The 26,691-nt window shown below is 34.0% G+C and overlaps 1 protein-coding gene across 30 annotated transcripts in view; it reads right to left on the bottom strand.

Annotated features, from left to right (window-relative positions):
* SCAPER (S-phase cyclin A associated protein in the ER) overlaps positions 1-26,691 on the bottom strand; it is a 420,028-nt gene that overhangs the window by 326,304 nt on the left and 67,033 nt on the right. For 18 of the 30 annotated variants that reach the window (XM_072739204.1, XM_072739209.1, XM_072739212.1 and 15 more), the window contains 5 exons: positions 14,318-14,580; positions 10,237-10,452; positions 5,833-6,003; positions 517-592; positions 188-305 (listed from right to left, as the gene is read on the bottom strand). In XM_072739204.1, coding sequence (XP_072595305.1) covers positions 188-305; positions 517-592; positions 5,833-6,003; positions 10,237-10,452; positions 14,318-14,580 — 844 coding nt within the window. Of the gene's footprint in view, positions 1-187; positions 306-516; positions 593-5,832; positions 6,004-10,218; positions 10,453-14,317; positions 14,581-26,691 lie in introns of all 30 variants that reach the window. The other 12 variants (XM_072739199.1, XM_072739207.1, XM_072739186.1 and 9 more) reach the window with 1 other exon arrangement.

Raw genomic sequence — 26,691 nt, 5'->3', positions numbered from 1 at the left:
CCCGGGATCGAGTTCCGCATCAGGCTCCCTGCATGGAGCCTGCTTCTCCCTCTGCCTGTGTCTCTGCCTCTCTTTCTCCCTCTCTGTGTGTCTGTTATGAACAAATAAATAAAATCTTAAAAAAAAAAATAGGAGTAACTAGCTTCCCTCCTGTGAAACATTTCAAATTAATTTTCAAAGGCCAGACCTTTTACGAGATGGTGAGGAAAGTTTTTCATGCATGTGAATTCCATGGCCTGGAGGTCTAGCAGGTTCCTCTTCTACAATATCCCCCCATGATGTATTTTGGCGCCAAGTTTCACGAGCTGCCCAGAAAAAAGGAAAACTACTATAACTTTTTAACCACACAGTTCTATAAAACCAACATTTGAGAACAGACTTTTAAAAGGCATTAGCATTCCCCTCCAAATTATTTATTTTACACATAAACTATAATAATTTACCCTAAATCTCTCTAGCTACACATACAATGCCGCGTGCATACACACACACACACACACACACACACACAAATACCTTCATAATCTGCAAGGACATCATTCCAGTCCATAGACATACCACAGAAAGATACACTCCCACTTCCCATGCTGGCCTAAAATGTAATAAGGAAAAGTGAAAAACAAATATTAAACACAATTATAATCTTAAAAAATGAACTGCAGATGTAATTTTCCTACCTATTACTAATACATTTAACAGCTCAAAACCAGAAAAAAGCTATATACTTCGTATAGTTACAGTAATCACCAAGTTAAAATACTATAGTATATACATTTTAAGAGGAAGATAAACCTACTTGTCATTAACAGCAAAGACAAATCAAGTAAGTTTAAAAGAAACATATTGGCCTCATACTATTACCACGTAACTCTGCCATATTCATGAGAAGAGCTCAAAATTATTCTCTGGGCATTAAAATTTCACAGAAAAATATTCAAAACATTTATAGTTACTTTCATTCTCAAAGAAGTCCCTCATAAAAAAATATACAAAAAAAAAGAAGTGCCTCTTATCAAATATATATATCCTGAGTGCTTATTGATTGTAAAGCACACATCATTTGTTTTTTTTTTTTTTTTTACATATTTTTTTCATTGGAGTTCAATTTGCCAACATATAGCATAACACCCAGTGCTCATCCCATCAAGTGCCCCCTCAGTTCCCATCACCCGGTCACCCCCCCCCCCCGCCCTCCTCCCTTCCACCACCCCTTGTTCATTTCCCAGAGTTAGGTGTCTCTCATGTTCTGTCTCCCTTTCTGATATTTCCCACTCATTCGTTTGCTTTTTCTAGCAGAAAGAAAAAAGTAAACTACTTTAGATTCTATTTCAATCTCTGCAATTACAATCTTAGTAACGTTGAGTTCTTACTTTTTCCAAGATTCAATTTATCTATTTTTAAAGTGGGAATAACAACTTCCAACTTGTCAACTGTACTATACATAAAAACACCGTGTAGGGGATCCCTGGGTGGCGCAGTGGTTTGGCGCCTGCCTTTGGCCCAGGGCGCGATCCTGGAGACCCGGGATTGAATCCCACGTTGGGCTCCCGGGGCCTGGAGCCTGCTTCTCCCTCTGCCTATGTCTCTGCCACTCTCTCTCTGTATGACTATCATAAATAAATAATAAAAAAAGTTAAAAAAAAAAAAAAACACCGTGTAATGGTAAAGTGCTAAAAAAAAAAAAAGATTTCCTATTGTTTTTGTATGAATTCTAAGTCCTCCTGGCCCTAAGAATTTTATTTCTAGATGTAATTTTTGAACAAGCATGTTAAAAATTCTAAGCGTTCACAGAAAGAACCCAAGGTGTCAGTGAAGTAGACTCATCCCTAAGCTCATCTATTCCCATAAACACAACTAGATAACTAACAAATCATTCCCCCAGAAATCAGCCTGAAAACTGACAGGACAAACTCTACAACTAAAGGGAGAGAAGAGGTCACAATGAAGAAGGTAGGAAGCACAGAGATGTGGTTTAGAAGAGAAATGGATCAGATCTTGGGTACCTCTGCAGAGGGGAGGGAGCCCAGGTCATGGGGAAAGGGAAGAGATGAACACACAAGGAATGTACAAGAACATTTCCCCAAAGCCATTGGCTTGGAAAATGAATTTTGTGTTTTTGCAACCAGCAAGGCTTTAAAGCTTAGGGTTCTAAAAGTCCACAGGCTTGGCTAGCATGGAGCCCAGAGGGCACAGCCCTGCTCCGGAAAGAAGGTAGACAAACAACAGCAAAACAGTGCTCTGAACAAACACCTGGGGCACACAGTGGGGAGTGATTCACTATTCTAGGAGTATGTCCCTGAGAGGCAGTGTTCACACAAAGATGCCTCTTTGAGAACAAAGGAGCTAGGATAGAGCCATTTCTCTTTCCCACCCCTCAAGATAAACAAAGAGCCATCTCAGGCAGCAGTTCACCCCAACACTGGCTATAATTTGCTTACACCAAGCAAGTCCCACACCCCTACACTCTAGCAGAACTGTACTTTTTAGTCAACCTTGCCTCAGTCCCAGCAAAGTAGCCCCATCCCCAAGAAGACTAGCAGAAACCCCTGGCCATATCACATCTCCTAACCAGAGAGTTCCTCAAGGCCTCAGTTCTGGTAGAGTCGGTGTCAGGTCTCAACTCACAAGCACACCAAAGCTTATATTTAGTTAAAACTCACCATATTCAGGACAGGGATCAAACACTGCCCCCAGAAGACAAGGAGAGCCTCTGCAAACAAATGGCCTGAAGGACAGAGCAGCCAAACCACAGAAGCAGGGCATAAGCAGTACACACCAGAGACACTCCCTGAAGTGCCAGATTTGGGGCACTACATCACCTCTTCTTCAGAAGGCCATTACTTTCAATAGAAGGAGACATACTGGCTTTTCTAACACAGAAAAGAAGGCAGAGACTTAGACAAAATGCCAAGACAGAGAAATTTATCCTAAATGAAAGAACAAGATAAGGCCATGGCCAGAGAGCTAAGCAAAACAGAAATAAGTAACATAGTTGATAAGAACTTAAAACAACAATCATAAGGATACCCACTGGGCTTAAGAAGACATTGGTGAGACCCTTACAACAGAGACAAAAGAACCAATCAGAGACCAAGAATGAAATAAATGAGATTGGAAATAGACCTGATGCAATGAACAGCAGGCTGGAAGATGTAAAGGAATGAATTAGTGACCCTGAAGATAATATAATGGACAATAATGAAGCTGAACAATAGAGAAAGAATAATTAGGCAACACAAAAGATTTAGAGAATTCAGTGACTCCATCAAATGTAAAAACATTTGTGTTATAGGAGTCCCAGAAGAGAAGAGAAGGAAAGGGGGGCAGAAAATTTATTTCAAGATATAATAGCAGAAAATCCCTAATCTGAGGAAAGAAACAGGAGGCACAGAGAACTCCCATCAAAATCAACAAAAGCAGGACAACAAGACATACTGTAATTAAATTTGCAAAATATAGTTATCACTATATTATATAAGTGATATAAGAAAAAATTTTTAAAGCAGCAAGGCAAAAGAAGTCCTTTACTTACAAGGGAAAACTGGTAAGACTAGCTGGAGATTTCTCAACAGAAACCGGTCAAGCCAAAAGACAGTGGCATGCATTATGCTAAACATGATAAATGAAAAAAAAAATCTGCAGCCAAGAATGATCTATCCAACAAGGCTATATACTATTCAAAATAAAAGAAGAGATAAAGAGTTTCTCGGACAAACAAAAATAGTTTTTGAGCGCATGACCACTAAACCAACCCTACAAGAATTATTAAAGGGGACTCTCTCAGTGCAAAGGAGACCAAAAGTGACACAGATAAGAAAGGATTAGAGAAAATCTCCAGAAACAACAAGTAATGAAATGGCAATAAGTATGTACCTATCAACAATTACTTTGAATGTAAGTGGACCAAACACTTCAGGTTGTCACAATGAATTAAAAAAATAAGAACCATCTATATGTTGCCTACATGAGACTCATTTGAGACCTAAAGACACTTGCAGATTGCAAGTGAGGGGGTAGAAAAACATTTATATCAGACAAAAGAGACTTTTTTTCTTGTATTGTTTTTATCCTGCTTTGCTATCAGGGTAGTACTGACCTCATGAAATGATTCTGAGCATGTTCCCTCTATTCCATTATTTGTAAGATTTTGAAAAAGACTTTCATTAATATCTTTAAAAAAATATTTGGTAGAGTTCACCAATGAAAACATGAGATGTTCAGCTTTTTTGTGCTCAGAGTTTCTGATTCCCAATTCAACTTCCATTCTTGTTACTGGTCTAAGAAGACTTCCTATTTCCCGGATTCAAGATTCATGATTCAATCTTGGTAACTTGTGTGTTTTTAGGAATTCTCTGTTTGTTGGGTTTTTTTCCTAAGTTATCTCATTTGTTAGTATATAACTGTTAACAGTAATCTATTATCAATTGTATTGTTTTCTATTTCCCATTTTGACTTTTGAATCTTCTTTTTTTTTTTCTTAGTTAAAATAGTTAAAGCATTGCCAATTTTGTTTCTTTTTGGGGGGGGGAATACTAGTCATGACTTTCAATGTTATGTTATTGTTCATTCTGGTCTCTATTTTCTTTATTTGATTTTTCTTTGCTGTCTCCCTCCTCTACTAAATTTCAGCTAAGTTTCTTTTTCTAGTTCCTTGTGGTATAACATTAAATTGTTTATTTTAACTATTTTTTAAAAGATCATTTATTTATTTGAGAGAGAGAGAGAAAGAGAGCACAAGCAGGGGAAGTGGCAGGCAGAGGGAGAGAGAGAAGCAGACTCCCCATGGAGCAGGGAGCCTGATATGGGACTCGATCCCAGGACCCAGGGGATCATGACCTGAGCTGAAGGCAGGTGCTTAACTGAACCACCCAGGTGCCCTATTTTTCTTAATACAAGTGTTTATAGCATAAATTTCATTCTAGCATCTTGCTTTTGCTGCACAAGTTTTGGAACATTGTGTTTTCTTTTTTTTGTTTTGAGACAGATTTTGATTTGCCATTTGATTTCCTATTTGGCACACTGCTTGTTCAGTAGTGTGTTGTTTAATATTTACCCATTAGATATTTAATATTTACATGATAGATTTTCCAACTTTGTTTTATTGTTGATCTTTAGTTTTGTACCATTGTGGGTAGAAAATATACTTGGTACGATCTCAGTCTTCTTAAATTTGTAGTATATGTTATATCTCTTTTTATGTGACTTAGCCAGGGGATTCATCTTCTGTGTGTACTTAGAGAAAATGTGGTGTTCTATTTTTCTTGGAGAGATTATTTTATAACTATCTTTTAGATCACATGTTCTGAAGTATGCTTCAAGTAAAAAATGTTCTTGTTGGGAAGAAAAATACCTTTAACTGACAGTACTCATTTAAAATAAAGTATTATCAGGGGATCCCTGGGTGGCTCAGCGGTTGAGCATCTGCCTTTGGCCCAGGGGCATGATCCTGGAGTCCCAGGATCAAGTCCCGAATCGGGCTTCCTGCATGAAGGCTGCTTCTCCCTCTGCCTGTGTCTCTGCCTCTCTCTCTCTCTGTGTCTCTTATGAATAAATAAGTAAAATCTTTAAAATAAAGTATATCAGAGGTCAGCAAAGAGGGATGAAATAGGTGAAGGGGATTAAGAGTACACTTACCATGATGAGCACTGAGTAATGTAGAGAATTGTTGAATCAAATTGAACACCAATAAAAAATAAATTATTAAAAAAAAAGAATTGTTGAATCACTATATTGTACACCTAACACTAATATAATACTGAATGTTAACTACAGTGGAATTACAAAAAATAAAATAAAATATTAAATTTAAAAAATTAAAAAATTAAAGCTCACAGAAAAATCACTGTCGTTGTCAGTTTCAATATTAATATCATTGTTTTCCTCTGCTTCAATTTCTCTGGTTAACTGCTCCTCTTCAGCAATGGCACTGGCAATGGCTTCTTCGTTAGCCTTTTCTAGACGATCTGCTAGCTCTTCTTTTTTGGCAAGAACTTCTGCCATTGACTATAAAGTTAAAAACAAACACACAAAAGAATCATCAGTTGATTGGAAAGTTAAGTAATCATTTCTTTCTTCATTTGTTAATGATATATAACAGTATACAAAGAATAACACTGATCTGGAATTACAAAACATGGGGTTCACCAGAAGTTCAACCACTTGCTACCTGTGTGACTTGAAAACTTCTTAAAACCAAAAGCCTATTTTGTATTCCATAAATAGTACAATAATCTATGACTTACCTTCTTTATCAGACTACTGTGTATGGGAAACTGTAAAGTTATACAAATAACAGGTATTATTAATATCAAAGTATGAATTTAGTTTGAGTGCCAAAATTCAAGACAATTGTAGAGAAAATATCTTTAAAACAGAAGAAAAATACTATAAATGGAACACAGAAAGATTTTATTCTGAAATGGTGATATTATTTTCTGAGCATATGTAACATATATATCACTTAAAAACATGCATTAGAAAAAATACAAATAATATGCATCTAAATCATTAATAAATCCATATAAGCTAAAAATATGTATTAGAAACTCTAAACACTAAAATAACAAAACAAAGAATTGTGACTAATAAGCCAACAAAGGAGATAAATTAGAATTATCAAACATAATTAATCCAAAAGAAGGGAGAAAGAGAAGATAAAGGGGGTGAAGAAAAGATGAGTCAAAGAGAAAACAAATACTAAGATGGTATATTTATATGAACTATATCAATAATCAATAGTTTAGACCAGAATAGTCTAAATACCTCAATTAATAGAGATTGTCAAACTGGATAAAAAGCAAGACCCAAACATCATGCTGCCCAAAAGAAACTTAACTGAAATCTCAGATTACAAACAGATTACAAATGAAAGTGCTACAATGCTAACACCAATCAAAAGAAAACTAAAGTATTAATATCAGGCACAGATTTCAGAGCAAAAGTATCAAGAGAGATTAAAAAAAAAAAGGTCATTTCATAATGATAAAAGGGTTCTTTTATCAAAAAGACAAAACAAACCTAAACATGTATGGACTTAATAACAGGGCTTCAAAATACATGAAGCAAAAATGGATTGAACTACAAAAGTAAATAAATTTAATGGGAATGGAAAACAGTGCTGCCATTTTAGAAAATAGTCTAATAATTCCTCAAAAAGTTTAAACATAAAATTACCATATGACCCAACAATTCCACTCTTTGATATTTACCCCAGAGAAATGAAACCAAATATCCACACAAAAACATATACAAATATTTAAAGCAGCATTATTTATAACAGCCAGAAAATGGAGACGGTCCAAATGTCCATCAACTGAAGAATGGATAACATGTGGCATATTCATACAATGGAATATTATTTGGCCACAAAAGGGAATGAAGTACTGAGTCTTAAAAACATCATGCCCAAGGAAAGAAGCCAGTCACAAAACACCACGTGTTATATTCCATTTCCATGGAATGTTCAGAACAGACAAATCTATGAGACAGAAAGCAGATCTGTGGCTATCTAGGATTGGAAGGGTGGGATGAAGGGAGGGACTGCTGATGGGTACTGGGTTTCTTTTGTAGTAATGAAAGTGGCCTAAAATTGATCGTGATGATTGTTGTACAACTCTGTAAATATACTGAAAAATACTGAATTGTAAAATTAAAATGGGTAAACTGTGTGTTATATACATTTTATCTCAATAAAGTTGTTTAAAAAAATAAAAAGAAACAGTTTCACAGATATATTCAGAGCTTTCAATACCCCTTTCTCAACTGATAGAACATGTATAGAAAACTGGCACGGATCTAGGAGACCTGAAAAATATTATCAACAAAACTGACCTCTAGGTATTTTTGTAGAAGGAATGAAAACATATGTTCAAAACAAAGACAAACATTCATGGTGCCACTACTCATAACAGAGAAACTGAAAATGACTCAAACGTGTCCACAACTGAAGGAATCAACATACTCTGCTACATGTGTCTAACTGAATTATGACAAAAGACCACAAAAAGTATGAACTATTGGTACACACAACTACATGGATGAACCTCAAAATAATCATGCTGAGGAAAAAAAGCCAAATTTACATAAGGTTCTGAAAACGTCAATCAATATATAATGACAGCGATGACCTGGGAAGGAAATACAGGGAAGGACAGAAAAGAGGGATTGCCAAGGGAAATCTGAAAACTTCTGGAGGCAATCAGTATATTCACTTTCTAGATCGTAGTGATATTTTTATAGATATAAACACATCAAAATTCTAACAATTTGTATATTTTAGATATGTGAAGTTCACTAAAAATCAAGTATATCTCAAGAGAGTAATTAAAATATGCAAATGCTTGAGCCCCAACTTAGAATGGAATTGGTCTGGAGAGGAGCGTAGGAACTGACTATTGTTAATGTGCAACAAAGACCTTACAACTTAAAAACAATTTAAAAATCCAAATATTAAAGTTGAATATATTTAACTTTGCAGATAGTAAGTTCTCCCATAAACTTATTGGCTTTTTCAATTGTATCTTCCCCAGAGTACATTTCTATTCAGTCTCTGAAGACCTGAAAAGATTTTAATTAATGATTAAAACGATTCATTATTCATGTCCAACTTGTGCTATTTTCACACTGTGAAAGTCAAATAAATATCTACAGAGTATTTTTTTAATTTCCAAATTTCATTAAAATTTGAAATTTTAGTAAATCTAAAAAAATAGATCCACTGTAGCTACATTTTATATTAGCACATTTTTACAATAGTGGCAAAAGTTGACATTAAATAGGAAGGTTCTAAGCCATTTTTCACCAAAATTTCTGTTAAATAAGAGAATTGCAGAATTTTTACCTTTAACCAGCTACATGATGATACTGTACTAAGAAAGAAAAGAAGACAGTTGTCTCATCACTGCAGAACCTAAAGAGGTACATACCTAGAGCAAACCAAAGACTTAATCTCTGCCAAGGCAAATCCAAAAACTAGTTTTTTAAAGAAAGTTCCTCAAGTACTCTAAAAACGTACTAATATTCATATTTAAAGCATAGTATATAAAGTGTGTAAATCTGATCCTTAAGTAACCAAGAGTTTTTAATATTCTACCACAAGCTATTTACATACGTGATCAAAATAAAATAGACGAAGTAAGAACTTTTAAATAATTATTTAATGCTTATTTAAGTATGGGACCTTTGTCCTCTTTCGAAATTTGATTCTCACAGAATCAATTCACAAAATAATTTAATGTGATATCTAGCTATGAAAATTAAAAATATAAAAATGACCAATATCTATCCCATACATTACGCCTAGTATTTATATGACCATAACTATATTCAACATTTAAAAATAGTCACAGTAAGAGTCAAGTTAAAATACAATTCCTTATTTTTTAAATTTAATTGTTTTTCTTGTTACTGTTACCCTTCTTTTTCCCTTAACACTTATCAAGCTTCATTTACATGTAATGTTATTATCTCTATAAGATGTGTAATTTGGTCTAACACCATCTGTTCATAACATCTTTCAGCATGATAAGGCATTAAGTTTTGAAGGAAACTATAGTATAACAGTGGCCACTTAAAAAATAAAATTTGAGTAATTTTTCTCAACAACTTTTTACATATGCCTATTTCTTTTAAAAGTTACATTTAAGCTAGAATGACCCATTCTGGATTACTGTCACATCTAGTATCTTAATACTCAAGTGGGAAACCGAAAGACATGAGGACAAATAAGCAGTCATCCAAAAACATAAGCCTATAATTCCAAATCAATACATTCTTAAAGATTCTGCAATAGCAATGGTAGATAAATTTCATCTTAAAGACCAACTCCACACAAATGATAGAGGCTGTCTAAAGTATAACAAGAATTTTCAAAAGTCCAGTAAGCAGCATGCCCCATCCATCAGAGTACCAGATGTTGCATAGAAGACTTTATCATTACTGGTTTAGTTTCTTAGTGCCAGACTAAAGAATATTCGATCAAATCACAAACTGAATGATTTTAGCAATAGTTATTTAACTTGGATAGTCTCATTTTTTTTCCTCTACAAAACAAGAAGAATCTTAACTGTATCAAAAGCTTGTTATAAGAATAAAATGTTAAAATGAAATAACATATAAAATGCTTTATAAAATGTAAAATAATACACAACACAATTTATTATTATTAGGGTTTATGCCCTTTTAATATATTTACTCACAATTCTGATAAGTTGTTCTTACCAAGTTAGCAGCACTCACATTTGAAATATCTGAAGGGTCCATTTCACTTTCTATCCCCGCTTTCTCTGATGAAAGCACATCATTTGCTTGCGAAGGAGGTGTGTCAGCTTGTTCAGTAACTGAAACACACTCTGTATCAATGTGAACACCAGGTATTTCAGAAGTTCCCAAAGAACTGTCTTGTAAAGTACTACTGCCAGAGTTCTTGACATCGTCCAATGTACTCACTGTGAACTAAGAAAACATTTACAGAATGAATCAGAGGTAATAGAAAATACAAACTACACCATTGTAGAAAAACTGATTATACCTACCATGAACCTATCAACTAAAGCAGTAGTTAACTGGCTGAGAGACAACTTAGTTGATTTTTTTGTTATGTTTCAAGTTTAAAAAAAGAAAAAAAAATTAAGCAGCCATGAATTTTATTTGCACACATACTATGTATGTATAGAGCACTGTCTGAAATGCTTTATGAAATTAAGCTATAGTATAATTACATTTTCTTTGAGTAAGCTGATTCTTGATGAGTACTTTACATACTTCACAAAAGAAATTCTAGTCACAAGTAGAATACTGTCTTATATTCAAATAACTAAAGGTATTTACATGGTTTTTCCAAAAGTTGTCTGTCTAATATCAAATGAAGGCATTTTTCAACAAAATACACACTTTGAGGGCACTTTATTCAAAACATGACACTTGCTCTCTTTAAGTAACATTAACAAACCTGAAAGTATCTTTCACATAAAACCACATGGTACACAAAACCAATTCTCAGATCTAAAAGAGAAATACGAGAAAAAGTATAGTGTATCTGAGCATTAAGTCTCATTCATTATATAATTCCTATCTAGATTTCCATATCCTCCTCATTACCCTTTAGGAATATTTAACACATGAATAGAAATAGGAAAATTATCTAAGTCAAATAAAATACTATCTTAAGCCAAAGACATATCCATTTTTTAACATTCCATTCTATAAATAGAAACAAGTTTTTATTTTCACTTTATAACAGAGCACAGAAAGAATGCTACGTTTTCCAATTATATTCAGAGTAATGAGCTCCAAGTAGAATTAAAATCTAAAATTGTGAATTTAAAGGCCACTCACATCACTATTTAAATAAACTTTAGGTAAACATGGCAGTGGCTATAAAACTCCCAGTTTGATTAACTATTTATATAAATATTAAACTTTGTCAAATCTTATAAACTATAAAAATTCTACTATTGGTCAAAACTTAAAAATGTCTCAAAGTGTTGATTTTCATGTATTATTTAAGTTGTATCACATTGTTTACATTACTATTGACATTATCTATACATTAGTCACCATAGTTTATAATCTTCTTGGCAATATTTATATTAGCATTACTGATGTTTACAATATAGTCAACTCTGTTTATTAAAAAATCAGTATCCTGGAGGGTATTATGCTGAGTGAAATAAGTCAATCGGAGAAGGACAAACAGTGTATGTTCTCATTCATTTGGGGAATATGAATAATAGTGAAAGGGAATATAAAGGAGAGGGGAAAAGAAATGTTGGGAAATATCAGGAAGGGAGACAGAACATAAAGACTCCTAACTCGGGGAAACGAACTAGGGGTGGTGGAAGGGGAGGAGGGCGGGTGTTGGAGGGGAATGGGTGACGGGCACTGAGGTGGACACTTGACGGGATGAGCACTGGGTGTTTTTCTGTATGTTGGTAAATTGAACACCAATAAAAATTAATTTAAAAAAAATCAGTATCATTTATACAACAAAATCAAAGTGAAACTATAAAGTAATGTTGAAAAAATACATAAATATGCTAATTCCATTTTTAGAATGACAGTGAGAACAAATGTTAAAAATAAGCTTGGATACCTACAGCAATTAACTTTTTATACAGGAATATTTTAGCAATACATTAATTACTCAAAAGCTGTATGTATGGATTATTACTAAAATCTCAAATCATGTAACTTTCTTCATTACACAAAAACCAGTATAATTATTATATTGTAAAATTTTATAGCCAAAATGTATGTTAGTAAAAATGCTAGGTGTTACATGGGGTTTTTTTTTTTCTATTGTCTTTGTTGCTATTGTTTTTCCTTCCTTCCTTCCTTCCTTCCTTCCTTCCTTCCTTCCTTCCTTCCTTTCTTTCTTTCTCTCTCTCTCTCTCTCTCCTTTTTTAGACAAAATGACAAGACTGAGAAATTCATCCCAAAAATAAGAGCAAGAGGCAGCACTCACTGCCAGGGATTTAATCAATACATATATAAATAAGATGTCTGAACTAGAATTTAAAACAATGATTATAAAGATACTACCTGGGCTTGGAAAAAAGCATAGAAGACGCTAAAGAATCCTTTACTGTAGAGGTTAAAGAACTAAAATCTAGTCAGGCTAAAATTAAAAATGCTATTACCTAAATGCAGTCCCAAGTAGAGGCCATAAAAATGAGGATGAATGAAGGTGAACTATATGTTAAGTGATTTAAAGGTTTCTTGGGGCACCTGGGTGGCTCAGAAGCTTAGGTGTCTGACTCTTGATTTCAGTTATGTCCTCAGGATTGTGAGATCAAGCCCTAGGTAGGGCTCTGTGCTCAGCAGGGGAGTCTGGTTGAGATTCTCTCCTTCTCCCTCTGCCCCTCCCTGCCATTCGCACAGCCTCATTTGCTTGCTCTCTAATAAATAAATAAATCTCTTAAAAAAAGAAAAGAAAACCAAATTTTAAAAAAAGAGAGAGAGATTTCTTCATCAAGTTTACCTATATTGAAGTTTCTTAAAGGTATATCCTACAAAAGTACTGATTATTTCCTGTGTCTAGGACTCTGATCCATAATGTGGGAAATTAAAAGGCAACTTCTTACCAATCATAAGAAGTTTTCAATTGCACATAGGCACATATACATTCAGGGGTTACAGAACATCAGAAGCAATGTACAATTAAGACCCATTATCATCATTAAGAAAAACATGGAAGTTGAATACAGTTTTCAATATAAACAAATATCCTAGAGATAAAAAAGAAAAAACTTTAAAAAGAAGATATCATAAACTGAGAAATATTTTAACAATTTTAAAACTTTTTTACTTAGCCGCTGTATCCTATCAAATAATGTCTTACATTTTGTTCTGCATTAAATTATATTAATTGAACATGAATCTTTACGTAAGCAAATACCTGAAAAATTCCTTCCTTCATCAAATAGGTAAAATAAATTAAAATGGACTAAGAACATAAATACTGAGAGTATCAGCTTTAAAGAATTGTATTAAATATTAGTAAATTACTCCACACTTGAATTGGAGGACATAAAAGGAGAGCAATTCCAAAATGATCCTTATGTTCATCACCATTTTTAATAACACTCCAAATGAAGAAATAGAATAACACTTAAAACAAGTAATCAAGAAATTTGGGCAAATTAATATCATATGCCTATAAATGCTCACCAAGGGCAATCACTTTATTTCTGTCAAAAATGCATAAGCTAACTTGGATAATGAACTGAAAGACATTCTACAAAAAAAAAAAAAAAAAAAAATGCAATGTATTCTTCAAAAACTAACAGTGAAATACAAAGATAAATTGAAAACCTTTCCCAGGTGTAGATGTTAAAAAAACAAAACTAAATACAATGTGTGATTCTAGATTGGATCCTGGCTCAGGGAAAATATTCTATATGGAAATAGAATGGGACATGAATATGAATTATAAATTAGATGAAAACACTATATAGATGCCAAATTCCCTGAATTTTACAATTAACATAATTTAAAAAGAGTTTCTTTATTCCTTGGAGATATGTGCTATATTTAAAGGTGAATGGTTATGATGTATGCATATTACTCTCAAATGTTTAGCATACAATATGTGTTTGTGATGTATCAATATGGAGAGAGAAGAAAAAAAATGAGGCAAAACATTAATCTGTGAATCTAGGTAAAGGTAAAAGGAAGATTCATTGTTCATTCTTGCAACTTTTCTGGAGATCTGAAATATTTCATAATAAAAAGTTTAAAATGGAGTAGGAAAACAGACATTCCAGTATAGACATATCCCTTATAAAAAGGCAGTAAAAGGATTTTCAGAAGGTACTACCTGGGTCCTTTCAGCAAGAGGATGGTCAAAAGATTGTAAGGAGTCTTTAGACCGAGATTCTGTAGTTTTAGAAGATCCATCTCCAGCAAATTCACCTTTCTGTATGCTTTCATCAGGTAAAAGATGTATATTTTCTTTATCGCTGTCATCCTTTGACCTTAATGTTTCTGTTGCTACTGAAACTTTTGTCATCACTGCTGTTGATCGTGAACGAACAGGCCTTCCTCTTTGAACAGTCTCCCATCCTTCAGCATCTTTCCGTTCTATGAAATTGAGGGACAGAAATAAATCAAGATTCCTTTAGATGATAAATATTTTCAAAAACATACAAAATAAAAATATTTTCCAATCTAATTCTCATTGAATGTAACTAATATACAAACATGATACTAATTATCATGTGAGGTGTAGTGTCTGTATTTGCACATGTGACATCTAATATATAACCATACTGTGGGGGGGGGGTAAATTTTCCCTATTTTACAACTGACAACACTGAGATTCAGATTAAGACTGACATAAGGCCACAGATGCAGAAAGTATATGTTTATAAATAAACATTTATACAGTGTTTACCATATGTTAATACTGTTCCAAGTGTTTTACATAGAATAACTTAATTATCACAACCCTGTAATACCAGTACTATCATCCCAAATTTATCATTGATAAAAATCTATCATTTGTCATTTCATTTACCCCACCTGTCATTCAGAAAAATGAGACAAAGAGAGATTACCCAGAAACGGTAAAACCACAATGCAAGTCTAGGCAAATTGGTTCTGGTGTCCCAATGGTTACATAAAAACTGCCTAACTTTCAGAATCCAAACAGGCCTATCTTCAAAATCCAAGTCCTTTCATCTATTCTAGTACTAATAACATACATTTAACAACAACAACAGCAGCAAAAACAATTTCAATCATCCTAAGACCACATACTGGTAATTGAAGGAAACCTAGAAGATCTAATCCAATTATTTCACCACACATACAAGGAAACTGAAGATCTGTGTCCAAAGTTCACACAGCAAAATTGCCTAAAATAAGTAAGAATCTTCCACTAAAATGTTTGAAAATGTCACAACGTGAGGTACATATGTTTATAGTAGTGATGCATATAGCTATAATTTTTACATTTTATAGGCTAATTGCAGACTTTCAAAATTAATATGAAGACTTCCAGTTCTGACCAAGATGGAGTAGACCATCTTCATCTCCAGGTCCTCCTTTGTACAACAGAACCCCCTGGAAAAAATACATAAAATAAGCTTAGGAAGATTTTAAGAGACAGAAAGAAGTAGGAGGACTGCCAAGAGACCCTGAGACTTTAAAAGCTGCACAGCAGTGAGTTCTCTAGGTTTCCTTATTATACTCCAAACAGGACGCTACAGAAGTCTCCAACCCAGAATGGCCAACAGGCATAAACAAAATAAGCATGAGTAAAACCTGTTTTGCCAAGACACAGGACAGGAAAAAGAGCAGCCTAACAAAACAGCAAATCTTTTTGACTATATTCACTCTATTCCAGCCAAAGATCAGTAGAAACCCTGCTGTCTATAGTTTCAATAGGGTAAACAGGGAGCTGAAGTTCCACTGCCACCTAGCAGAAGCAGATAGTGCTCCAATCCCCCCGCCAAAGTAGTGTCAGCAAAGCTGAATGGTGAGCAGAACTTCCACCTCCCACCAGTATTAACAAGACTAAATAAGACAGCAAGAACTAGATTTGTTCATCACTCCACTTTTCCCCACCCCTACTGTCAGTGTGGCCCAGTGGGAAGATGAACCTCCATTCCCACTGAGCAGAAATAAGAATGAATGAAGCAGTATTAGTCAAGACTGGTAGGCAGTGGTCCTCTCTACCCCTAGGGTCAGCAGGGCCTAATGGTGAGCACAGCTTCCACTTCCATTCAGCAAAGCATAGTGTGAAATAGGACTAGTCAACATTCTATTCTCCCCCTCCACAAGTATCAACAAATCCCTGTAGAAAGATGAATGTCTACTCCACTAGCATCAATACAATAAAACAAAGTGCTGGAAGGCAGATTTAAGATTTACTTGGAATGTGCATGTCCCTTCCCCTTGCCGTGATGCCAGCAGGGTCAAGAAGGGAAGTAAGATTCCACCTTACTCTACAGCAACAAGATGGTGTGAGTTGGTCCTCCCTTCATTTTGCCCCTCCCTGGTTCAGTGGAGCCCAAAGAAGAGATGAGTTTATATCACCAGTATGAGCCAAGGAAACAGTAAAAGGCAGTGCCCCGATTTTGCTGGGAAAATGTCACTGGGACCAAGACCAGAATCTCAGGGGCCTCTGGGCCAATAATAAAAGAGGTAACGTGTGTCATCAGAGTCCCAGAAGGGAAGGAGAGAGAACGTAGAACTAAAAAGATATTTGAAGAAAGAATGAATGAAAACTAGCCAAACTTAGTGAAAGACATAAAACTACGGATTCAAGAAACTAGGAAATATATCCCTCCAAATCCAGGCTAAGACACATCATAATTAAACCACTGAAAAACAAAGGAAAATTATTTAAAGCAGTGCAGGGAAAAATATATTATCCATAGAGCAACATAAATTCTAATGACAGCAGATTTCTCATCTGAAACAACTGCTGGTGAGGTAGAAGTGGCACATTTTTCAGGGACTGAAAGAACTATCAACTGCAAATTCTATATTCAGGGAAACTATCCCTCAGGAATGAAGAGTACATAAAGGCAGTCTCAGATGAAGCAAAAACTCTAAGAATATATCAGTAGCAAACCTGCCATTGAAGAATGGCTAAAGGAAGCCTCCTAAAGAAAAACAAATAAGAGGTTAAAAAAAAAAATCAAACAGAAAAGAATACTGAAATGAGTAAAAATGGAGGTAAATAAACTACTCTTCTCATTTTATTGAATCTTGTTTGAAAATAAAATGAAAAATTAAAATGCCATTTTGATGTAGGAAACAATATAATTAAGACAATTACACTTAAAGTAGACAGAATAAAGGGAACCAATGAGAAGGTTTCTACATTTCACTCACAGTGGTAAACACCAAAGCCAGTAGAGTATGAGAACTTATATATGTATAATGTAATACATGTAATACCTACATGTATTACAATGTAATACCTAAGGCAACAACCATAAAAGAAAAACCTATACAAATCAATATACTCCAAAACACTATAAATCAGTCAACATGGAATCATAAAAAAATGTTTTTTACCCATAAGAAAGCAAGAAATAGGAAACAGTGGAAAGAGAAGCAGAGAAAACAGGAAAATAATAAAATGACATACCTATGCCCTACCCTAACAATACCATTACTTTATGTCTAAATATACAAAATGACAAAGATTAGCACAGTATATTAATAAATACACTTGAATTATATGTAATCTATAAGAAATCACTTAAATACAAGGTCATAGGTAAACTCAAACTGAAAGGATAGAAAAAGATGCACCATGCAAATATTAATAAGGAAAGCAGGAGTAGTTATATTAATATCAGATAAAGCAGATGTCAGAGTAAAGAAATTAACTAAAGAAGTAAAAACACATTATATGATGATAAAAGCATTCTACAATGAAGATATACACCCCTAAATACGTACACATCAAACAGCAGAAATTCAAGATACACAGAGAAAAAGCTAATAAGGCTAAAAGGAAAAAGACAAGAATCTACAATTATACCTGGAGACTTCTTTTTTAAAAAAAAATTTTTTTAATTTATGTATTCATAAGACACAGAGAGAGAGAGGCAGAGACACAGGCAGAGGGAGAAGCAGGCTCCATCACAGAGCCTGATGTGGGACTCGATCTCGGATCTCCAGGATCACACCCTGGGCCAAAGGCAGCACTAAACCGCTGAGCCACCAGGGCTGCCCTACCTGGAGACTTCTAGGCCAGTTTTACCTCAATACAAAAACACAAAGACAATACATAAAAATAAAAATAACTATATTTCTCATGAACTTAGATGTAAAAAATCATCAACAAAATATGGGCATATCAAATCTAGTAATGTATAAAAAGAATTACAAGCCATAATCAAGTGGAATTAATTTCAGGTATATGCAAACCGGTCTCAAATTTCAAAAAAATCAATGTAATCCACTGCTGTCAACAGACTAAACAAGGAAAACCATATGATCCCATCAACTGATACAGAAAAAGTATTTCATAAAATCCAATACCCATTTGTGAGAAAAACTTATTAAACAATAATATAGAACTTATTCAACTTGATTTAAAAAAAAAAAAGGCAACTACAAAAAAATATATAGCTATGTGCACACAAGTGACTCAGTCAGTTAAGCATCTGCCTTCAGCTCAGGTCATGATCTCAAGGTCCTGGTATTGAGTCCCAGATCAAGCTCCCTCTGCTCAGTGGGAGTCTGCTTCTCCCTCTTCCTCTGCTACTCCCCTACTGCTCATGCTCTCTCTCTCCTCTCTCTTTCAAATGAATAAATAAATCTTAAAAATAAAAAAGGAAAGGAAGAAATAAAACTATCCCTATTTTCAGATGACATGTCTACACAGAAAATCCCAAAGTATATAAAAATTCCATAATAATTACATAAATTCAGTAAAAGAATTCAATACAATTCAATACAAATCCACTGCATTTGTGTATACTAACAGTGAACATGTGGAAACTGAAATCAAAAACAATTTACAATTACACTGGGGCACCTGGGTAGCTCAGTCAGTTAAATGTCCACCTCTGGCTTGGGTCACAATCCCAGAGTCCTGGGATGGAGCTACAAGTCTACCTCCCTGCTCAGCAGGGAGTCCCCTCTTCCCTCTTCCTCTTTCCCTACCCTCCATTTGTGCTCTCTCTTTCTCAAATAAATAAAAATCTTTTTAAAAATTTACAATTAAACTGAAGAAAATGAAATATTTAGTAGTAAGTCCAAAAAAAAGGTACAGTATGTGTATACTAAAATTACAAAAGGCTGATGAAAAAAAGATATAAATGGAAAGGCATGTTCATTAGAAAATGAATATTGATTAGAAAATTCAGCTTAGTAAAAATGTCCATTCTCTCTAAAATGATCAACAGCTGTTATGTAATTCCTATCAAAACCCCAGCAATAATTTTTTTAGATACTAGAGAAGTTTATTCTAAAATTTATATAGAAAGACACAAACTTAAAAGGCTAAAAACAACTTTTTAAACAAAGAATAAAGTAAAAGCAATCACTCTACTCAATGTTAAGGCTTACCACAGACTGAGAGTAATTAGAACAGTACAGTATGGATGAAACAACAGACACCCAGATCAACGAAACAGAATATAAAACCCAGAAATACACCCACACAAATATGCCCAATTGATTTTTGACAAAATTTCAAGAGATTTTTCTAACAAATGGTGGTGAAGCAACAAGACATCCATAGGCAAAAATGTAAATGTCCATTTAAAACCCACACTTCACCCAAAAATTAACTTAAAATGTGTCACTAATTTAAGATGTAAAACTATAAAGCCTTTAGGAAAAATAAAAAAGAAACTTTCAAACATATGGCTAGACAATGAGTTCTGACACTTGACACCAAAAGCATGGATCCACAAACAGGAGGCCTCATGGATCTCATCAAAACTGTAAATTTTTTCTTACAACAAACTCTGTGAAGACAAAGATTAAAAAAAACAGTCCAACAAAGGACTGTCTAGAACATATAAATAACTTTCAAAATTCAACAGTAATATTACATATAATACAAGCAGAAAATAGGCAAAAGACATGAAGAAACATTACACTGAAGGGTATATACAAGTGACAAATAAGTACACAAAAGATATTCAACGTCATTAGCCATTAGAGAAATGTAAATTAAAAACCACAATGAGAGATCACTATATACCTATCAGAATGGCTAAAGTACTGTGAAAATTCTACATACTAAAATGGATACGGGGAACTCAGGATTAGAAGGGTTTATTAAAGGGTATGAGATTTCTTTTTCTTTCCTTTCCGGTTCTACTGAGATACAACTGACATATAACGTTGTATTAGTTTAAGGTACAACATATTGTTTGATATATGTATGTACTGAGAAATGATTACCAAAATAAGTTTAGTTAATATCCAGCACTTCACCTAGTTACAATTATTTTTTCTTGAGATAAGAACTTCTAAGATTTACTCTCTTAGCAACTTTCAAGTACATACACACCACATGTTCTTTATCCACATGTTCTTTATATCATGGATCAATGGGCACTAAAATTATTTGTTTTGACTACTGTAAATAATGTTGCTATGAACAAAGAGTACAGGTATCTTTACAAGGTAGTGCTTTCGTTTCTTTTGGATATATACCCAGAGGTGGAATTGCTGGATCATATGGCAGTTCTATTTTAATTTTTTGAGGAAACCCCATACTGTTTTCCATAGTGGTTTTAACAATTTACATTCCCACCAACAATGTACTCAGGTACTGTTTCCTCCACATTCTAACATTTTTTCAATCTCTTGTCTATTTGATGACAACCACTCTGACAGATGTGAAAGGTGATATCTCACTGAGATTTTGATTAATGATGTTGTGTACCTTTTTAGGTATCTGAGGCTACCTGGATATCATTTTTGGAAAAATATTTATTCAGATCCTCTGCCCATTTTTTAAATTATATTGCTTGTTTTTTGCTATAGAGTTGCATGACTTCTTTATATGTTTTGGATATTATTAACCCTAAATCACATATGATTTGCAAGTATTTTCTCCCATTCTGTAGGTTACCTCTTCATTTTGTTGGTTTCCTTCGCTATGTGGAGCTCCTTAATTTGATGTAGTACCACTTGCTTTTTGCTTCTGTTACCTTTGCTTTTGGTGTCAAATCCAAAAAATCACTGCCAAGAGATACCTTTTTGAGGTGATGAAAATGTTCTATAATTGTGATTATGGTACTACATATGTGTGACTATACTAAGGATAGATGAATTCTATATTTTTTAATTGTATATTTTAAATGGATGAATTGTATATGAGCTGAATCTTAACAAAGATGGTATAAAAATATGAAAAAAATTAATAGGAAAAAGTAGGCTGATTTCTGAAACTGATTCCTGAAAAACTGAAAACTTAAATCACTGTGCAAACTACTTTTCTGATTAGGTATCAAGATCATACCACCACATGAGTCACTAATGGGAAGGGATTTTATTTCAAGGGGAAAAAAATTCCTTACAAAATGCACATCCTCTTGAGAATGTTAACTCACTATTCTATTTTTAAAAATATAATGACTGTGTTAGTATTATATTTTATATTTTAAAATAAAGATAAGACAGACCTGAAATCTTATATTTCAAAGGTCTGAACTTGGAAATCTCCAAGGGGAAAGTATGTTTAAATTTATTTTGCACTTTTTAAACTTTTTATTACAAAGATACCCAAACATGCAATATAGGAAAAATAGTCTTATGAGCCGCATGTTCCAATCATCCGCTTATTATCAACATTCTGATGCTGTTATTTCATCTAGTCCCCCTTCCCCATTGTTTTTCTGAAAGGATTTAAAACAAATTCTAGACATCATCATTTCTGTAAATACTCAGTATGTGTCCTTAAAAGGATTTTTTAAAAATATAAAAATATCATTATGGCAAACAAAATTAATATTATACCTTAAATAATACATTACCCAAGTTGTGATCAATTTTCATCCATAGTAAACTTAAAAAAATTTAGCATGTTATACCCACTAGTCTTTTTTTTCTTTCAAGATTTTATTTAAATTGAAATTAATTAACATATCCTGTAATATTAGTTTCAGGGGTAGAATTTAGTTGCATACAACACCCAGTGTTCATTATCTTACTTTATTTTTCCTTCCCTTTCCCTAAGTCCATCCATTTTGTTTCTTAAATTCCACATACGAGTGAAATCCCATGGTACTTGTCTTTCTCTGACTTATTTCACTTAGCATAATACACTCTAGTTCCATCCACATTGTTGCAAAAGGCAAGATTTCATTTTTTGATGTAATATTCCATTATACACACACACACACACACACCTTCTTTATCCACTTATCAGTGGATAGACATTTGTCTTTTAAATATATATATATATATATATATATAAAAATAAGAGGGGTTGCCATGGTTACCACCACATCAATTATCCTGCTGAAGCACAACTTTTCTGAGGAAGAGACCTGTGAAGGCTGCACTAATACAGTCAGGTGCTCAACAAGGTAGGAGGAATTGAGCTTGACATTGACCTGCCCAACAAGAAGCTTTGCATCAAACCTGAGCATAGTGTAAACACTTTGCTGGAGACCCTGGGGAAAAGAGGAAAGGCTATTTCCAACTTCACCCCTAGTAACAAGGACCTGAACCCCTGGACCCAAGATGGACCAAAGAGAACAGGACACTTATCCTCTCCTGACTTCCAGACAGACTTGGGGCCCCAAGTCTGGCAGTCCTGATCAGCAATGGGAGTTCCTGCAGAGACCCTCTCTTGCACTGCTGCTCCCTAGCTTCCCTGCAATAAAATTGAGCCACTTCTGTTGGGGAAGTGAGGATAATATATATAAAATATATAAAATGAACCTTATAAAACTCATAGATATCAAAAGAAAAAAATTATGGATGAAATTAAGTTTAACAAAAAATTTTAGTTTCCACTTAATTTAACTGGCTCACCCTTAGGAGCAGTATGATTAATAACTTTACTTTTTAAAGGAAGAAAAACACCACCACTTTCAAAGCTTTCTTATAGAAAGAAATACTGCTTAACACTTGGACATAGTCCATAACCAAAATGATGGCCAACACAAATACTATCATGTAAAAAAAAAGAAAAAGTGAAATAACTGAAGCAAATCAAAGAGAAATGCTTATCAAAATAGAAACTAACACAGATCTCTTAGACACTAAGAAAGTAGCTATGAACAAATTACATTTTTAAGGAAACTTCAGTAAAAACTATATTGAAAAATCATTCCCATAATGAAGAACACCAGCTGAGAATGGCAAATCATGCAATTAACCTGTCAGAGAGCTTCGAAATACTTAGAATAATCTTGTAGGTACACAAAACTCAAAGTCGTATTTCATATCATAGTTTTTACACTCCAGAATTTGTACAATACTTAAAATTTTACAAATGTCATTAATAAGGTAGCATTACATTCAAATTAATATGACCAATAATTCAAAAGCAACAGAATCCCAAAATGATTTTTACTTAACACAATGTTTATCACTATATTTAATTCACTATATCACTTATCACTATACTTAATTCACTAATATTCTTACTATTTATCAATGTTCAAGAAAAAATGGTTTCTATTAAATTATCCATATAAGGTTTTGATATTAAGGTTACGCTGGCATCATAAAACAAAATCCACCTTTTTATTCTCAGTAAGAATTTCTATCTGATTAATGTTGTTTTTACCTTAGAAGTGTGAAAGAATTCACAGTGAAGCCACCTTGACCAGGAAATTTCTTTATGGAAAAATGTTAATTATAGACGCAGATTTTTTAAAAATATTTACTAAATTTCTCCAGGATTTTTTAATTCCTGCTATGAAAGTTTGGTTTCCTCGTGTTTTTCAAGAAATTTGTCACTTTCTCCTGTTTCTAAATTTAGTCTATTATATTGTTCCTCATATACTCTTATTATGTTAATATCCATGGGATTTCTATCCATGCTCTTACCCTTATTATCTTAATGTCCATGGGATCTCTACCCATACCCTTATTTCATACCTGGTAGTATGCTTTGTCTCCTCTTTTTTCATGATTGGTATTAGAAGTCTATTAATTTTATTAGCCTATTCAAATAATTATCTTTTGGGGATCCCTGGGTGGCACAGCGGTTTGGCGCCTGTCTTTGGCCCAGGGCGCGATCCTGGAGACCCGGGATCGAATCCCACATCGGGCTCCCGGTGCATGGAGCCTGCTTCTCCCTCTGCCTGTGTCTCTGCCTCTCTCTCTCTCTGTGTGTGTGACTATCATAAATAAATAAAATTTTAAAAAAATTTAAAATAAAAAAAAAAACAAATAATTATCTTTTGGCTTTGCTGACTTTCTCAGTTCTCACCTGCATATTCCCCTTCCTTCTTATATTTCTAGGGTTTAACTTGTTCTTTTCTAATTTCCAGAGACAGGTTTTCTTCTTTTCTAATATATGCAATTGAGGCTAGAAATTTTCCTCAAAGCACAGCATTACCTTAAACCCACATGATTTTAAATGTTAATTTTCACTGAATTCCCATTTGGTAATTTTCATTATGATTTCATCTCTGACTAATGGATTATTCAGAAATACATTTGTAAATTCCAAAACCTTGAGAATTATATGGCTATCTTTTAAAATTCATTTCTAACTTAATTCCACTGTGTTCAGGAAGACAAAATGAATTTAATCATCTAACATTTTCCGAAATTTGTTTAATGGCTCAGGATGTGTCAATTTGGTAAATGTTCCATGTGTACTTGGATATATATCTGGACTTAACAGTTACTACCATGACAGTAGCTAGCCTATATCAAAATTAACCTCTTCATGCCAAGCACAACGATAAAAGCTATACAAACTATATAACTGAATTGTCTAAAGATACTGGAAAGCAACCAAATAGGTGGGATTTGAGGAACTACAATTCCTGAGGAAAGGGAAGGATAACATGAGATCTACATTCACCCCAGAAGTTTTCCCTGAAGACATTTCAAATTCACAATGCCGGTGAAGTGAGTCCTTGCAGAAACCAGCAGTCCTGTCTGGCTGAGACAGATATTGCAGTTCAATGAGTGTAAAACAACTGAGACTTCAAGGGCAAAAATCATGGAGAGGCAGGAACTGCAGGAAAGTAAGCCCAAAAAATCTGTATTTAACCTTCCCTTAGGAGTCTACTAAGCCTGCATACACACAGCAAGACTCCAAGATACCCAGCAAAGAGCAGCAGCTGGGATGCTAATGAGTTAAACAGATATTATAGCAACTGTAGAGTGCTGAGGAATTAAGAAATGTAGTAGTCGTGGTAAACACCGCAGATTTTCAGTTAAGACACAAAAGGAATAAGGACAAAACTGAAACATATCAATTTTAATAAAACCTCAAACCAAACCTTAAAGAAGGTGACCTGCTTAAACACTACCTCCTTGCTGGAAGAAAAAACAATATTTTTGAAAGGAGCCTCTATAATTTTAAATACACCATGTTAAACATTCAATTAAATATTATGAGGCAGGCATGCTAAAAACAAACAAAAACAGGGTCAAATAACTAAAAATTCCCCCAAAAATGTTTTTAACATTTAATAACTAAAAACTCCCCAAAAAATGTTTTAAAGAAACAAACCAACAGGTAGTTTAGATATTTTACTTTTCACATACAGACTTTTCAAACTAGTTATTATTAATATAGCTAAGACAATGTGGATAGGATACACAGATTAGTGGACTAGAAGACATGTTAGTAAAAAGGTTTCCAGGTTAAAAAAAAAAAAAAAGGTTCCGGTTGAAGCATCAAAAGAAAAAAAAATGGAAAAGAATAAGCATATTTTTACACATATCCATTATGTCAAGTTCATTAATGACTTTGTTCACATATCTTACATCTTGATTTTTGTTTGCTTATACTACCAATTTTGAGACAGTTATATTAAAATCTCCTAGTATGAGTATAGATTTTTTCATTTTTCCTTCTGATTATGTAAGTTTTTGCTTTATTATCTTAAAGATGTGTGACATACATATAAATTTGGACTTCTTTTCCAATTCTGCTGAAATACACCTTTATTTTCTTTTAAGATCCTATTTATTTGGGATCCCTGAGTGGCTCAGCGGTTTAGCGCCTGCCTTCGGCCAAGGGTGTGATCCTGGAGTCCCAGGATCGAGTCCTGCGTTGGGCTCCCCGAGAGGAGCCTGCTTTTCCCTCTGCCTATGTCTCTGCCTCTCTCTCTCTCTGTCTGTCATAAATAAATAAAATCTTTTTTAAAAATCTAAAAAAAAAAAAAAGGTCTCCCTCTTCAACTAAATCAACAGAAGTAGTTGGAAGAAGAATGGACCCCCTATCTAACCAAACTCAGCCAAATTAAATCAGTATTTCTGAGCAAGGATTAAAGCTGTTACAAGGGTTGCCTAATCACTTTCTGTTCCCACCACCAATGAGCAGCCCCCTCCACGACTGTGACCTCTATGTAGATGGTGCCCTATATATAAGGGCACCTGGCTAAGACGGTAAATAAGAGCTAAGATCCTGCCGGGCTCCACCCACCAAGCCGAGTTTACTGATGTATGGCTGTGTCTACCCAGACAATGTGACTCCTTTTTCTTGTATCAATTGTACCAAGGCACCTTGTATGGGCTAGAGGCAGTTCTGATCGTTCTTCTACCATATTCCTGTCCTACCCA

This window comes from Vulpes vulpes, chromosome 15, assembly GCF_048418805.1.
Source record: "Vulpes vulpes isolate BD-2025 chromosome 15, VulVul3, whole genome shotgun sequence".
Taxonomy (NCBI): Eukaryota; Metazoa; Chordata; class Mammalia; order Carnivora; family Canidae; genus Vulpes; species Vulpes vulpes.
This window is presented reverse-complemented; position numbering and strand designations above follow the sequence as displayed.